The sequence below is a fragment of the Manihot esculenta genome, chromosome 16 (genome assembly GCF_001659605.2).
Source record: "Manihot esculenta cultivar AM560-2 chromosome 16, M.esculenta_v8, whole genome shotgun sequence".
Classification (NCBI taxonomy): domain Eukaryota; kingdom Viridiplantae; phylum Streptophyta; class Magnoliopsida; order Malpighiales; family Euphorbiaceae; genus Manihot; species Manihot esculenta.
Window position 1 is genome coordinate 33,527,068 of NC_035176.2, and position 13,145 is coordinate 33,540,212.

General features: G+C 35.7%; 1 protein-coding gene and 1 non-coding gene across 2 annotated transcripts; one reads left to right on the forward strand and one right to left on the reverse strand.

Moving 5' to 3' along the window:
* Nucleotides 1-9,443: 9,443 nt before the first annotated feature.
* On the reverse strand, nt 9,444-9,517 carry TRNAN-GUU. The gene has a single exon. It is a non-coding gene; the product is annotated as a tRNA-Asn (tRNA).
* Nucleotides 9,518-11,573: 2,056 nt separating this feature from the next.
* On the forward strand, nt 11,574-13,010 carry LOC110602977 (probable sarcosine oxidase). The gene has a single exon (XM_021740608.2). The coding sequence runs from the start codon at nt 11,671-11,673 to the stop codon at nt 12,916-12,918; it is 1,248 nt and encodes a 415-aa protein (XP_021596300.1). The 5' UTR covers nt 11,574-11,670; the 3' UTR covers nt 12,919-13,010.
* Nucleotides 13,011-13,145: the final 135 nt, after the last annotated feature.

Here is a 13,145-nt window from a genome sequence, read left to right on the forward strand (position 1 = left end):
AGGGCCGGACACAGAGTAGAGGGATTTTTGGGTCAGTCCATCCGTGATGTGAATTGTTTATGCTGTGACGCATTCATAAAAGCATATGTTTATTATGATGTTTTTATAGTTCTGCTCACTGGGCTGTTGTAGCTCACACCTCTCCCCTAACCCCCAGGTTTGCAGGAGCTCAGGTAGCTATGGGAAAGCCAGCAGAGTTATGGCTATGTTATGTAATAGAGTTATAGTGGACATGTAATGTAATGTAATGTATTGTAATGTAAAGAAATGTATTGAGGATTAGTATTGTGCTAGGCCCTAATGTATAGAAATTCCTTTTTGTACATGATCCATATGGAATGTTTTTAATGATAAGAAATGTTGAACCAAGCTTGATGTATGTTATGTTGACCCACTAGAGCATTTGATGAGGGCTCTAGTGTGGGGTTTTATGTTTTCAATATGGTGCATGCACAGGTCAAGCTTGGTATATGTGAAAGTTTAAAGTTTTTATGCAAATATATGATCATGTATGGGATTTATCAGGTATGGCAGGATGTATAGTAGGCTTGCTACGGGTCCCGACGACCTTAAGTCGATCTGGATCCTAGCGCCGGTAGCGGTCCGATTTCCGGATCGTTACACTCATCCTCATCACACCCACTGAGATCCACATAGCCAATCACAGTGAAAATCATAACGGAAATACCCAAACGATCTGGGCTCTGCTCAAGAAGGACCACAATTCTCATTCTCCAACCCTACTGCCCCATTGAATCAACCACCTATGTTGTTTAACCCTTCGTCAAGCTCAGTAGAGACCATGCCTTAAACCACTCTATCTGATCAGGAGCTGTAAAACATGGCCCTCCAGCTCCAAAACACTGCTTACTGACTAGGTCAGATGTTGCAGTAGAGGGGACTCAGCACCCCATTGAGCATACCACCAGTAATTGAAGGGTTCAACATTAATGAGGCCCAACCCACATTAAATCACCAAGCCCTTCAGCAAAGCAGCAAGAGAACGAGTGATAGAGATGGAGAAGCCAGCAGAAGGAATGAACTCCTGGCTAAAACAAGAGGCCGAGTAGTAAAGGAGTTTATCGAGAACGACGAGGCGGAAAGCTACTCTTCTGAGTCAACAGAACGGTCAGAGAGTGAAGAGTTAGAAAGAAACTGCCGCCTGGAGAAAATGCCGAGGAGAGAAGAGGTAGATGTAGATAAAAAACTAAAGAGGCTGAAAGAGCAACTACTAGCAAAGCTGGGGGCACGAGACAGCTGTAGTCCCCTGCTACCAACTTCATCCCCATTTGTGAGATGGGTACAATAGGAAACCATCATCAAAAAATTCATGATGCTGACAATGACTGTGTATGATGGCATGGAGAATCCCCAAGAACACGTCTTGAACTATAAGACGTTCATGGAGCTGCAGACCCACTCAGATGCCCTGATGTGCAAGATTTTTCCTACCACCCTTACTAGACCGGCCTGGGCGGGGTTCAACAGCTTGAAAGCAGAAAGTATTAAGAGCTTCATGGACCTGGCCTGCGTGTTCATTAGCAGGTTTATTGTTGGAGTCCCGGTTGAAAGGAAAACAAGCTATTTAGAGATGATCCGACAGAGGAGGAACAAGTCCCTAAGGGAGTATGTGGTTAGGTTCACTCAGAGGCTTTGCAAATACCAGAACTCGATGAGGCAAGAGCCGTGGAAGTCATGTAGAAGGGCACCACCTCCTCAGAGTTCTTTGCACCGCTTTGCAGGAAGCCACCTACCACCTTGGCAGAGCTAATGAAAAGAGCGGAAAAATATATAAGGCATGATGACACCTTAACCACTAGCAGATTCACCAAGGAAGTAGGAGATAGAGAAAAGGTTGGGGAGGATAAGTGACCAAACAGATAGGAAAGGAGGCAGGATTGAGGGCCTGAAGCGTTCAACAGACACCGATGGGAGAGGAAGGAGCAGAGACCCTATCAACCTCGGATTCCTGAGGTGATCACTCCTCTGAAGTGTCTAGAGCCGAGGTGCTCGTGGCAGTCCAAAATAAGAACTTCATACAATGGCCCAAGCCCATGAAGGCAGAAGCAAACAAAAGGGACCCAGATAAGTACTGCTAGTATCACCGGACTCATAGCCATGATACAAATGATTATTACCAGTTAATAAATGAGATAGAGAGGCTCATTAAGAGGGTTTGTTACCAGTTAATAAATGAGATAGAGAGGCGCATTAAGAAGGGACACCTCAGAAATTTTGTGAAAAAGCTGGAGGGCCAGAGGCCACAGCAAAATGCAGTGGGGGAAAGGCCTAGGAGACAGAGGGGGATCGGTGCATGACGACAATCAACATGATCATAGGAGGGACTGGAGGTCGTATGAGTTGGAGGGGGAAGAAAAGAAGCAGAAAGAATGGGGAGGGAAGCAGTGTTGAAGTAATGCAGATTTTTGGTTTGCCATCCAGATTTCTGGAATTTTCTCTTATCACCATCCCCTCATTCTTAGTCATGTTATGACTTTGCTTGCTGTTAATCTGAATATCTTTTATCCTGAGAAGACTAACCTTCACCAGACCAGCGAACCAACCTCTCTTGACTTGCGTGTCTTAAATGACATGGGGTTGTTTCGCAAGATTGGTGGTGTTTTCTCTCTGACACCTGTAGGACCAGTGGTACCATGCCATGAGCGTATGTTTTGAAAGAATACAACAACACAGGCATAAGCATCCCAAGCCACAAATCCACCAACAGTAGACCTAATAGAAGCACCAGTTAGTGCACCTCCCAGTCCCTCTACAGATGCACAATTGGACAAAATTGAGGCTCGTATTCTACATATAGAGGACATATTGCAGCTGCTGGTTGATCACTTTCTGCCTGGAGTTCACTAGTGCCATTGATTTGGCCCGTTGATTTGCCCAAATCCACACACTTGGGAAGTTACTCTCGCGCTACTTATTTTATTTTCCATTAAGGACAATATTTAGAATATGTGTGGGGTTATATTATTATTGATATGCACTGTTGTATAGACAGTCTTTCTCTTCACATATGCATAGTGCATATAGACAGTCTTTCTCTTCACACATGCATAAAATTTCGCAAATTTTATTTTACCAAGCATGACAACAAAGTCATAAAATCTCTTTCTTATGACTCCATTTGTTTGCTCACCCTTTAAACCTCTATTGAATCACTTGCAGTGAGTTACATTCATTTTGAGAGTCTCTTTTTAATTGAATCTTTTTATTCACTGTAGTTCAGATAGCTATCATTAATCAACAGAGAGATTAACAAATCTAAAACTGTGTGTGATAGAAATGACTTATGCAGTGATTGGTGCCTTGATTTGTCCAAACCATGACAGTCAAATCATAAAAAAAAAAAGAGCAGAAAATTTAAAGTGCACAAATCAAAACTTGCTCCACTGGTCAAAGATTATGAACAAAACTAGTAGCCACTTGAACAATGTGACCAATTGAGTAACCGGGGATGAGTATCACAAATATGCACCTTTACATAAAAAGATTGATAACTTTTTCAAGCAAGAATAAAGTGCTTAAAGATGAATATATGCTAAAATGGTAAGGGCAGGTTGTGCTAAGAACTGTATAGTCAAACTAAAGAAAAATTTGTGCATGAATGGAAATATAAATTCTCTCGCAATTGTCAGTGAAAAGAAACAAGGAATGGAGGGATAACCTTAGTGCATGTACATAACATTGTGATGCTTCAGTTTAGGAGTCTAGAGTGGTAAACTAAGTGGACATAAAGATCAAATAGTTAAGGAGTTGATGGTCTAGATTGTCTTATGCTTGAGGATAAGCAAGAAGTTAGGTGTGGAGGTGACTGTGCGGTTGTCGAAACCGGTTAAAAATAACATTTTTAGTTATCAATAATTTTACAACTGCAGATAGTGGCAAAATGATCGAATCCACAGGGAATTGATACTTACTTATTTTCCTTAACAAGACCAAGAAAATAAACTAAAAATAAATAAACTGAAAGCAAAATAAAAGGGAGAGATTTGATATTGATTCAATTAAACTAATGATGAAAGTAATAAAGTAAGCGAATAATAAAAATAAAGAGATTCAAATATGAGAAAAGTTCTAGTTGAAGAATTGGATCCACTTCAGTTGTTGGGATTGATCATTGATATTTAGGTTCTTTTGTTTGATTCAATAAATTAGTTATGGAGATGGAAGACGCTTCTCACCACCATATCTCCCCTTAAGCATAAATTAATTAGGGAACGTCCTCTAACCAATCACTAATCAACAAGTTGCCAAGAAACGTCCTTGGGCCTTAGGCATCAGACAATTATCAATTGCATTAAGAAATAGAGAGACCTAATTCTAGCTACCCAAACGCATGGTGATATCGCTAGATCATGCAATCTCCTTAGTTTTTATACCAAGAGTTACTTGTGTTGAACAATCCAAGCAATTACGGACTTAAAACTATTCAAACTAACAAATTATTACCTAGCAATCAAGAATCGACTAGCCACATTGATCAAAATAACAAAGCAACAATGGAATTAAGCATGAGACTGCATGAATATTGAAAAATAAAAGTTAAACAATGTGTGTTCAGATCTCCCAATCCATAAAACAACTAAAGTATCAACCAATCTTCAACTAGAAATAAAAGTTTCAGCCACTCATGGCTGAAACAAAACAAGAAAATAAAGAAAGGAAGAAGGAGAAGAGGTGGCCGAAGCCTTGCAAGAGGTGGTGTGCCGAATCTGAAGAGAAGGAGAGGAAGAGTGTGTTGGGCAGCACCTTGAAGAGATGTATTTATAGCCCTTATGTGCTGCCCTAGGTCTTTTACTTGCTACCCAAGTTGGTCTTCTTTGCTGCCCTTGCCGCCCAAGTGTGCATTAATGAGGTGGAGCCTCCTTTTGAATTTTGAATTTTGAATGTGCAAGACTTAGAGGGCAAGTATGTCTTCTTTGGCTTTCTTAACAAGCTGAATTTTGAATTTCAAATTTTGAATATACATCTTCTTGAGATTTGGTTTCCTCAATAAGAAAAGGGATTCTTGAAGATTTGAAATTTGAATTTCAAATTGCTCTGCTGACTGCACTTTCCTGATTTGCCACTTTCCCTATTTAGCACTTTCTTTAATAAGCTGAATCTTGAATTTTGAATTTTGAATGCTCTTGGAGATTTGAAATTTGAATTTCAAATTACTTTCCTTGTTTATCTCCTCTTCAGTTACAACTTGGCATTTTTGCTCTCCTTTGTTCCATTTTAGGCAGTTTTAAAGGCATTTTCTCCAAATTACCTCTTTACACCATTTTCTGCAGAATAAGATCAACATCACAAAATGAGGCAGAAAAAGTGTAAATTAACATCAATAACATCATGATAAAATAGTCTAAATTTGGACTGATCATGGGGTATTTGATCGAGCATAATTTATATACATTTTTCATACTAATTTTAGTATTTAATCAAGTATTTTTCTACCTAATTTTATAATTGTGGCCATGTTTCGCAAAAAAGCAAAAAGAGAAAAAAATTTAACGAAAAGCGGCTTAAAAGTACTGAAATTGACTTGACCGGTCGGTTTGGGAAACTTTTCGTATAATTGTACTACACAGAAGCTAGGGACTGCCTAGACTTGCAAGCTAAGAAAAATATTTTCGAACAGTGGATTTGCCCAAACTAACTGAGCAAATCAACATATTGCACAGAATCAAAACAATGAGAAAAAAAATATAGATTTGAAAGTAAAAAGACCCAGTCTTCTCATTAAAAACTGCGGGACCCACGTGAATTATCCTCCATCAGTATGGCACTAAATCTTTCTCGAATCAATGAGTTCTATTCTTGAAAAAACACATTAAAGGAAGGATTCCTAACTCAAATCAAAGTAGAATTCCTATTCCAAAAAGGGTTTAGCTAGGGTTAAGCATCTATATAAACCAGGCACAGCCGCAAGGGATGATATCTCTTTTCACCATCATCGAATCTGCATCTTCTCTTCACTTCTCTTTTATATTTTCTTTAAAATGCATAAGTGGCTAAATTTTTTATTTCTAGTTGAAGTTAAGGTGAAATTTCAGTTTCTACATGAATTGAGAGATTTAAACTCAATTGTTTATTTTTTATTTTTCAATATTTATGCAAATTTTATTTTTCATATTATCTAGCCGCAGGGATGATATCTCTTTTCACCAGCATCGAATCTGCATCTTCTCTTCACTTCTCTTTTATATTTTCTTTGAAAGACATAAGTGGCTAAATTTTTTATTTCTAGTTGAAGTTAAGGTAAAATTTCAGTTTCTACATTAATTGGAAGATCTAAACTCAATTGTTTATCTTTTATTTTTTAATATTTATGCAAATTTTATTTTTCATATTATTATTGTATTATTGCTTTGTCATTGGATCAATATGGCCCATTGTTCTTAATTTCGAAATAATATATTGTTAGTTTAGATACTTGAAATCCGTAATTACTTATGTTATTCAACAACGAGTAACAATTAGTATAACAATTAAGAAGTTATATAATCTAACTCAAACTCACCACACAGCTGGTCAGTTAGAATTAGATCTCTCTAATTCTTAAAGCAGTTGATAAATAAAATCTCAAAACGTTCTTTGAGCAATTTGTTGACTAAGATTAATTAGTGAACATTTTCTAATTAATTTAAAACTAAGGAGAGATTGGTTATGTGGAGCGTCTTTCATAACTGTAACTAATTTATTGAAATGAATAAAAATATTTTTGTATCGATGATCAATTTTTAAATTAAAATGGATCCTACACTTCAACTAGAACTTGTCTGCATTGATTTGTTTCTCTTTTAATTATCGCTTTCTTTAAATTGTTTTTTATTTTACTTTATCATCAAAACTCCCTATTTTATTTTTATTGTTTATTTTTCTAGTTATTGTTTGAAAAATTCTTAGTGTCAATTCCATGTAGATCCAATCCTATTCTCCCTATACACAATTATAATTGGTGATATTTAATAGGTTATTTTTTGTGGTTCGACACTCATCAATTACTGTCACCAAAAAATAAATTCCGAAAATAGCTCGTCACAATAGAGCCGATAGCATGACTATCAAAAACCAGCTCCCCTGTTGAGTTATGCAAACCTCTTATTTTATTATACGATCACCTCCTTTTAATTTGTTTGTGAAAAAATTTAGAATTTCTATCCCCTCTTTATACCAAAACATTTTTTCCTATTGTTTCCTGGGGTTTCTTCCACCAACAGTATATGATTCCATTCTTCTTTAAGATGGGAAGAATGAGAATCACAATATAACTCCTTCTCTAGCTCAATCTAACGGTTCAGGAGATTTTTTTTCCTCCAAAAATCCCTATTCTTGCCACATCCCTACTTTTGAACTATATTAATTAGCATGTCATGCTTTCCTATAAAGTCTTGAGTTTAAGTTCACAACCCAACAGCTCTTCACAATCGATTCCAATTCGTTATCCATCGGCCACAAATTATCAACTCGAAAAGGCCTATCAACCAAATTCCTATCACCTGGTTCCAACTCCAATAAAATAGCGTAATGATCTGAAATTGAAAGCATTAGGGAAAATGTCATAGCATTTGGGAACATAAGACTTATGCTTTATTAGACATAGCACGATCCAAACGTTCTTTAATACAATCCCCATTCTTGTTAGTGCCTTCCCAAATATAAAGGAAATCGTTTAAATCTAAATCAAACAAGTCCGAATCATATAAAGCTTCCGAAAGCCATTAATTAGATAATCAGCTCTGTCCGGACCTTCTAACTTTTCTTTCTTAGCTGCAATATCGTTGAAGTCAGCTGAAATTAACCAAGGCAAATAATATCAATTTGCCAATGCTCTAAGCAAGTTCCAAGACGATCTACTTCTGTTAGATTTCGAATACTCATAAAAACCTATATATCTTCACACTTTATTAGCCTCGGTAATCTTGCAATCTACAAAATTATTAGTATATACAATAACCGAAATATCAACCGTATACTTCCATAACCTACACAAACCACCACCCAAGCCTATTCTATCAACATAGAAACAACCATCAAAATGAATAAGATTATTTATTTCTTCAAGCCGACTCATGAACATTCTGGTTTCAATAAAAAAAAATAACATCGAGATTGTTACTAGTCACCATATCCCACAATGCTCTAACTGCCCGGGGGTTGCCAATGCCCCGGCAGTTCCAACTTATGATCCTCATTACTTTCGGCCATCCCGGAACATGGGATTGGCCTATATCCTGTTAACTGAAGAAGAATGTCCAGATTAGTTCCTGCCTCTCGAATCCGAAGTGCTAGAAACGATAGAAGGATGTGTGGTTTGTCTTTTCTGGGCCTTTTCTTACAATCCTCTAAAAGCCCAACTCTCTCTTCCTCCAAATCCCTAATACTCATATGGCCCATCGATTTGTATCCCTTTGGTCCAATTCCGAACCCGCCTCACTAAAATTTGAATTTGAACCAAAGAAAGAATTCCTGTAAATATGTTATTTTAATAAAACAAGTTCCATTTCATGAGCTGCATTATTGCCATCTGAAATCATAGGGCTTGAATTTGGATTACCATAATCTTTCAACCATTGACTTGTTGGCCGACCACCACGCCTCGCTAGAGCACGTAGTCGTTCATCCTAACTAAAACACATCCACCATTTTCTTTTTTCGTCTTAAGGGTTGATGAATATCAAATTGAACTCTCATTCTCATAGGACTGTCTTCATTCCTAGTCGAGGATTTAGCATCATATTCGATGAACTTGACAACAAAGTTTCCTAGTGACACGGCCACTTCTTCCTTCATAAAACCAGGTTTCAAATCAGATACAAGAACCCATATATTAACGTGCAACAAAGGAATTTTCAAAGGGTCCTCTCCTCTACCAATGATACTAAATACAAGAAGTTGCTTGTTAAACAACCATAGTGATCCGACAATGGTCCTGTCCAAATCCACTTGATTATAAAATAGAAAGAGAAATCATCGCGCCTCAAGTTCAGAGATGGCTATGCCACCAAAGGGATGCCAAAGATCCGCCATCACCGATTTCATGAACTGGACATTAATGGAGTTATAGGTATGGAACATACCCACTAAACAATAATCACAATTCTATTGGACATTGGTCGGAGCAAAATCGAACGTCAGAGCAACATCTTCTTCATCTTCATTAGGGTTGGGATTATGAGGAGGATTAGGATGAGGTGTGATTAGAAGAAGGATTGGTATGGTTAGGATAATTGATGGGGTGATTTTGAGCCATAGCGATGGTATCATATATACTCTCTCCAAGCATGTTAAAATAATGCCATTAAAAACATCATCGTTGCTACATACTTTGTTAAAAATAAATAAATTATGTTCAAATAGCTTTGGATCTATATATTGCTGAGGAGAAACGAATCATAACCGAATTTACAGATCCTTGGAAGAAAGGGTTAAAAAATAAAAAACGCTAGAAGGAGGGCTTGAACCTCCGACCTTGTGGTTAACAGCCACACGCTCTAACCAACTGAGCTATTCCAGCTTTGGTGTTGTTATATTCATTATCGTAATTTGGAAGATTGAGTCTCGCTAAAGTGGTAGATGGTTTGAAGGGCACGTGCAAAATATGAAACCGATGGAGGCGTCCTAAATGGAACAATTTTGTAGACTATAATCCAATATGATAAGCGAGAGTGTTTTGTTATTATTATTATTATGGAAAACGTTTTTTAATAAATTAAATAAAAAATGGGGTGGGGGCATATAGTATAATGTGTTGGTAGTTGGAACTAACCTCTAAATGCTTTTCATCTTTATATATATTTAACAAAAAAAAAAAAGCTAAAACCAAATATACGTGTGCTCCACTTGCATTGTATTTATGATATATTTGTTAAGATAGTGCTTTATGTTTTTCTCATTTTAGGCTGATGCCTATCCAAATTAATTATTGATAATATTTTATTAGTGGCAGCTTGCTCATGCTTTTTATTATTAATATTAATAATAATAATAATTTTCCTATAAAACATCTTCTTAATTCCACTAATTAAATTAATTTATAAATAACTAATAATTCTCCTTCTCTTTTTGAAATTCTATATCAAAGAACCGCATTTTTATTTTATATCTTCAAACTTTCGTTACATCAACTCATTCATTTTCAATTTTTTAATTTCAAAAAAAATTGAATAAACGTAAATGGATTTTGATTTAAAATAATCAATAAGCCCTATCATATTTTAATTAAAATTAAAATAAAAAAACAAGTCTCTGAAGATTCAAGATAAAAATTATTAAAGTCACTGTCAAATATATTTTTCATCAAAATTTGATTATAAGTTTTCACAATGTAATTTAAAATGAAATAAATTGACAAAAATATACTACACTTAATTGAAATTTATTAAGCCACAATAAGATAAGTTTTTTTTATAATACTATATAAAGTAAGAATAATATTATATTTTTTGAAAAATTAATATAATAGAATAAATTAAGAAAATTTATTACCTGTATCAAGGTTTTGTATATCCATTTAGTAGTAATACATTATTTTATAAAATTTACTATTAAATATTATTTATTGATTGATTGGAGTTTAGATATATAGTTAAATGGGAAAGTTTTACTTTCACCAACCAAACAAGTCCTGACAACCAAATCATTCTGTGAGTATTAAAATGCAAAATAGTATCTTTCAGATTCCATATCTCATAACCAATTGATTCTTCTGTATCCCATCAATCAAAGCATTTGTCTTATTATCATACACCATTATTTTTATTTTTTATTTTTTTAAATCATATTTTAATACATGAAAGATAAATTTTAAATAGCCATATAAAAAAATTATATTATCCGATAACAAACCATTCCTACAATTTAAGAATGTAAATGAATAAAATATTTAAGAAAATTAAACTATTTAAAACAGAATTTAATTTATATTAATAATATTTAAATTTATTATGAATTTAATTATTATTATTAAATAAAATTTAAATTTATTTTATTTTATATATTTTAATTAATAATTTATATAAAAAATATTTTTATTAATAATTTTCATTTAAAAAATTTAATATTTTTAAAATATTATTATAAAATATATTTTTTATATTAAATTATAATATATATATCAACAACTTCACAGTGGATATTCTATATATAAAATTTAAAACTCAATCTGAATATTATTTTTTAAATTTAAATCCGTCATAAATTCAATTATAATTATATAAATTCATTCTATTAAAATATGATGAATTGAGTATTTGAAAATATTCTATCCATCTCTAATCATAACTTTTATTTTCTAAATTCTAATACTAAGAAAATTCTAATATAAGATCATTAATGAAAAAAGAAGAGCAGTATTTTATAGGTTTTAATAAATAAAAAATATTCGCCAAAACATAAGTAAACAAATAATATGCCTTTATAAAGGAAAAAGAGAAGAAAATGGTGCCAGGTTGGCGTTGAGCACATGTGAGGCTACACGTGATTAGATAGGTTTTATCGGATTGGAAAAACATGCCATAACACAAGGCAAGTGGCAGACATGTAAATTGGAGGATAATATGTGGCTCTTTGCCAACGCACTGCACCTTAAAAACTTAAACCTTCTCACACTCGCTCACTCAGATCCAATCTACCTAAAAACCATCCCCTCAATCTCCGAGAGACACAGAGATGGAATTCTGCGGCGATGGATTTGATGTGGTGGTTGTGGGTGCAGGCATCATGGGCAGCTGCACTGCCTATGAACTAGCAAAAAGAGGTCACAAAACTCTTCTACTAGAGCAGTTCGATTTCTTACACCACCGTGGATCATCACATGGCGAGTCACGTACAATACGAGCAACGTACCCAGAGGACTATTACTGTGCCATGGCCATGGAATCCTCCAAACTTTGGGAGGAAGCGCAGTTAGAAATCAACTTCAAGGTTTATTTCAAAGCCCAGCAATTCGATATGGGGCCATTAGATGATAAAAGTCTTCTTTCCGCTGTATCCAGCTGCCAGAAAAACTCGGTTCCCCATCAGGTTCTCGACAGTCAACAAGTGGCAAAGAAATTTTCCGGCAGAATTAAGCTGCCGGAGAACTGGATTGGAATATGTACTGAGCTTGGTGGGGTAATAAAACCCACAAAGGCAGTATCAATGTTCCAAGCACTCGCATCTCGAAAGGGTGCAATTTTAAGGGACAATATACAAGTGAATAACATAGTCAAGGATGGGGTGAAAGGAGGGGTATGGGTGTCCGCTGCTAGTGGTGAAAAGTTTTGGGCCAAAAAGTGTGTTATTACAGCAGGGGCTTGGGTCAGAAAGCTAGTTAAAACCGTCAGCGGCCTTGAATTACCTATACAAGCTCTGGAGACCACAGTGTGTTATTGGAGGATTAGGGAAGGCCATGAGGCTGACTTTGCTATAGGAGGTGATTTCCCTACATTTGCTAGCTACGGCCAACCTTACATATACGGCACACCGTCTTTAGAGTTTCCGGGTTTGATCAAGATTGCTGTGCACGACGGCTACCCATGTGATCCGGACAAAAGACCATGGGGTCCTGGCATGTCGTTGAGTTCTTTGAAGAAATGGATTGAAGGGAGGTTTTCAGGGCTGGTTGATTGTGGCGAGCCAGTTGCTACTCAATTGTGCATGTACTCAATGACCCCAGATGAAGATTATGTGATAGATTTTCTAGGAGGGGAGTTTGGTAAGGATGTGGTAATCGGCGGTGGATTTTCAGGCCATGGATTCAAGATGGCCCCCGTGGTAGGACGGATGTTAGCTGACATGGCCCTTTGCGGGGAGGCTAAAGGAGTGGACCTCAACTACTTCAGGATACAAAGATTTCAACAGAATCCAAAAGGGAATGTCAAGAATTTCGAACATCAAGTTGGCTTCTCTGCCAATAACAAGTCGATTGTTCAGTAAATATGAAGCAATAGGCCATTTATTATCTTTATTTTGTTATGACGGTGTACTCTTTTATCTTATATCCATCAAAATTAAACCTTTCGATTCAAGATTCAAATGATTTGACTGTTCTCCATGTTCTCCAGAAGTTGCGATTGTGTAAAAATTTAACATAAATTAACATAATTCGTCGTACCACAATCATCAATTAACTTCCTCAAGAGATGCACTGGATCTCAATTCTC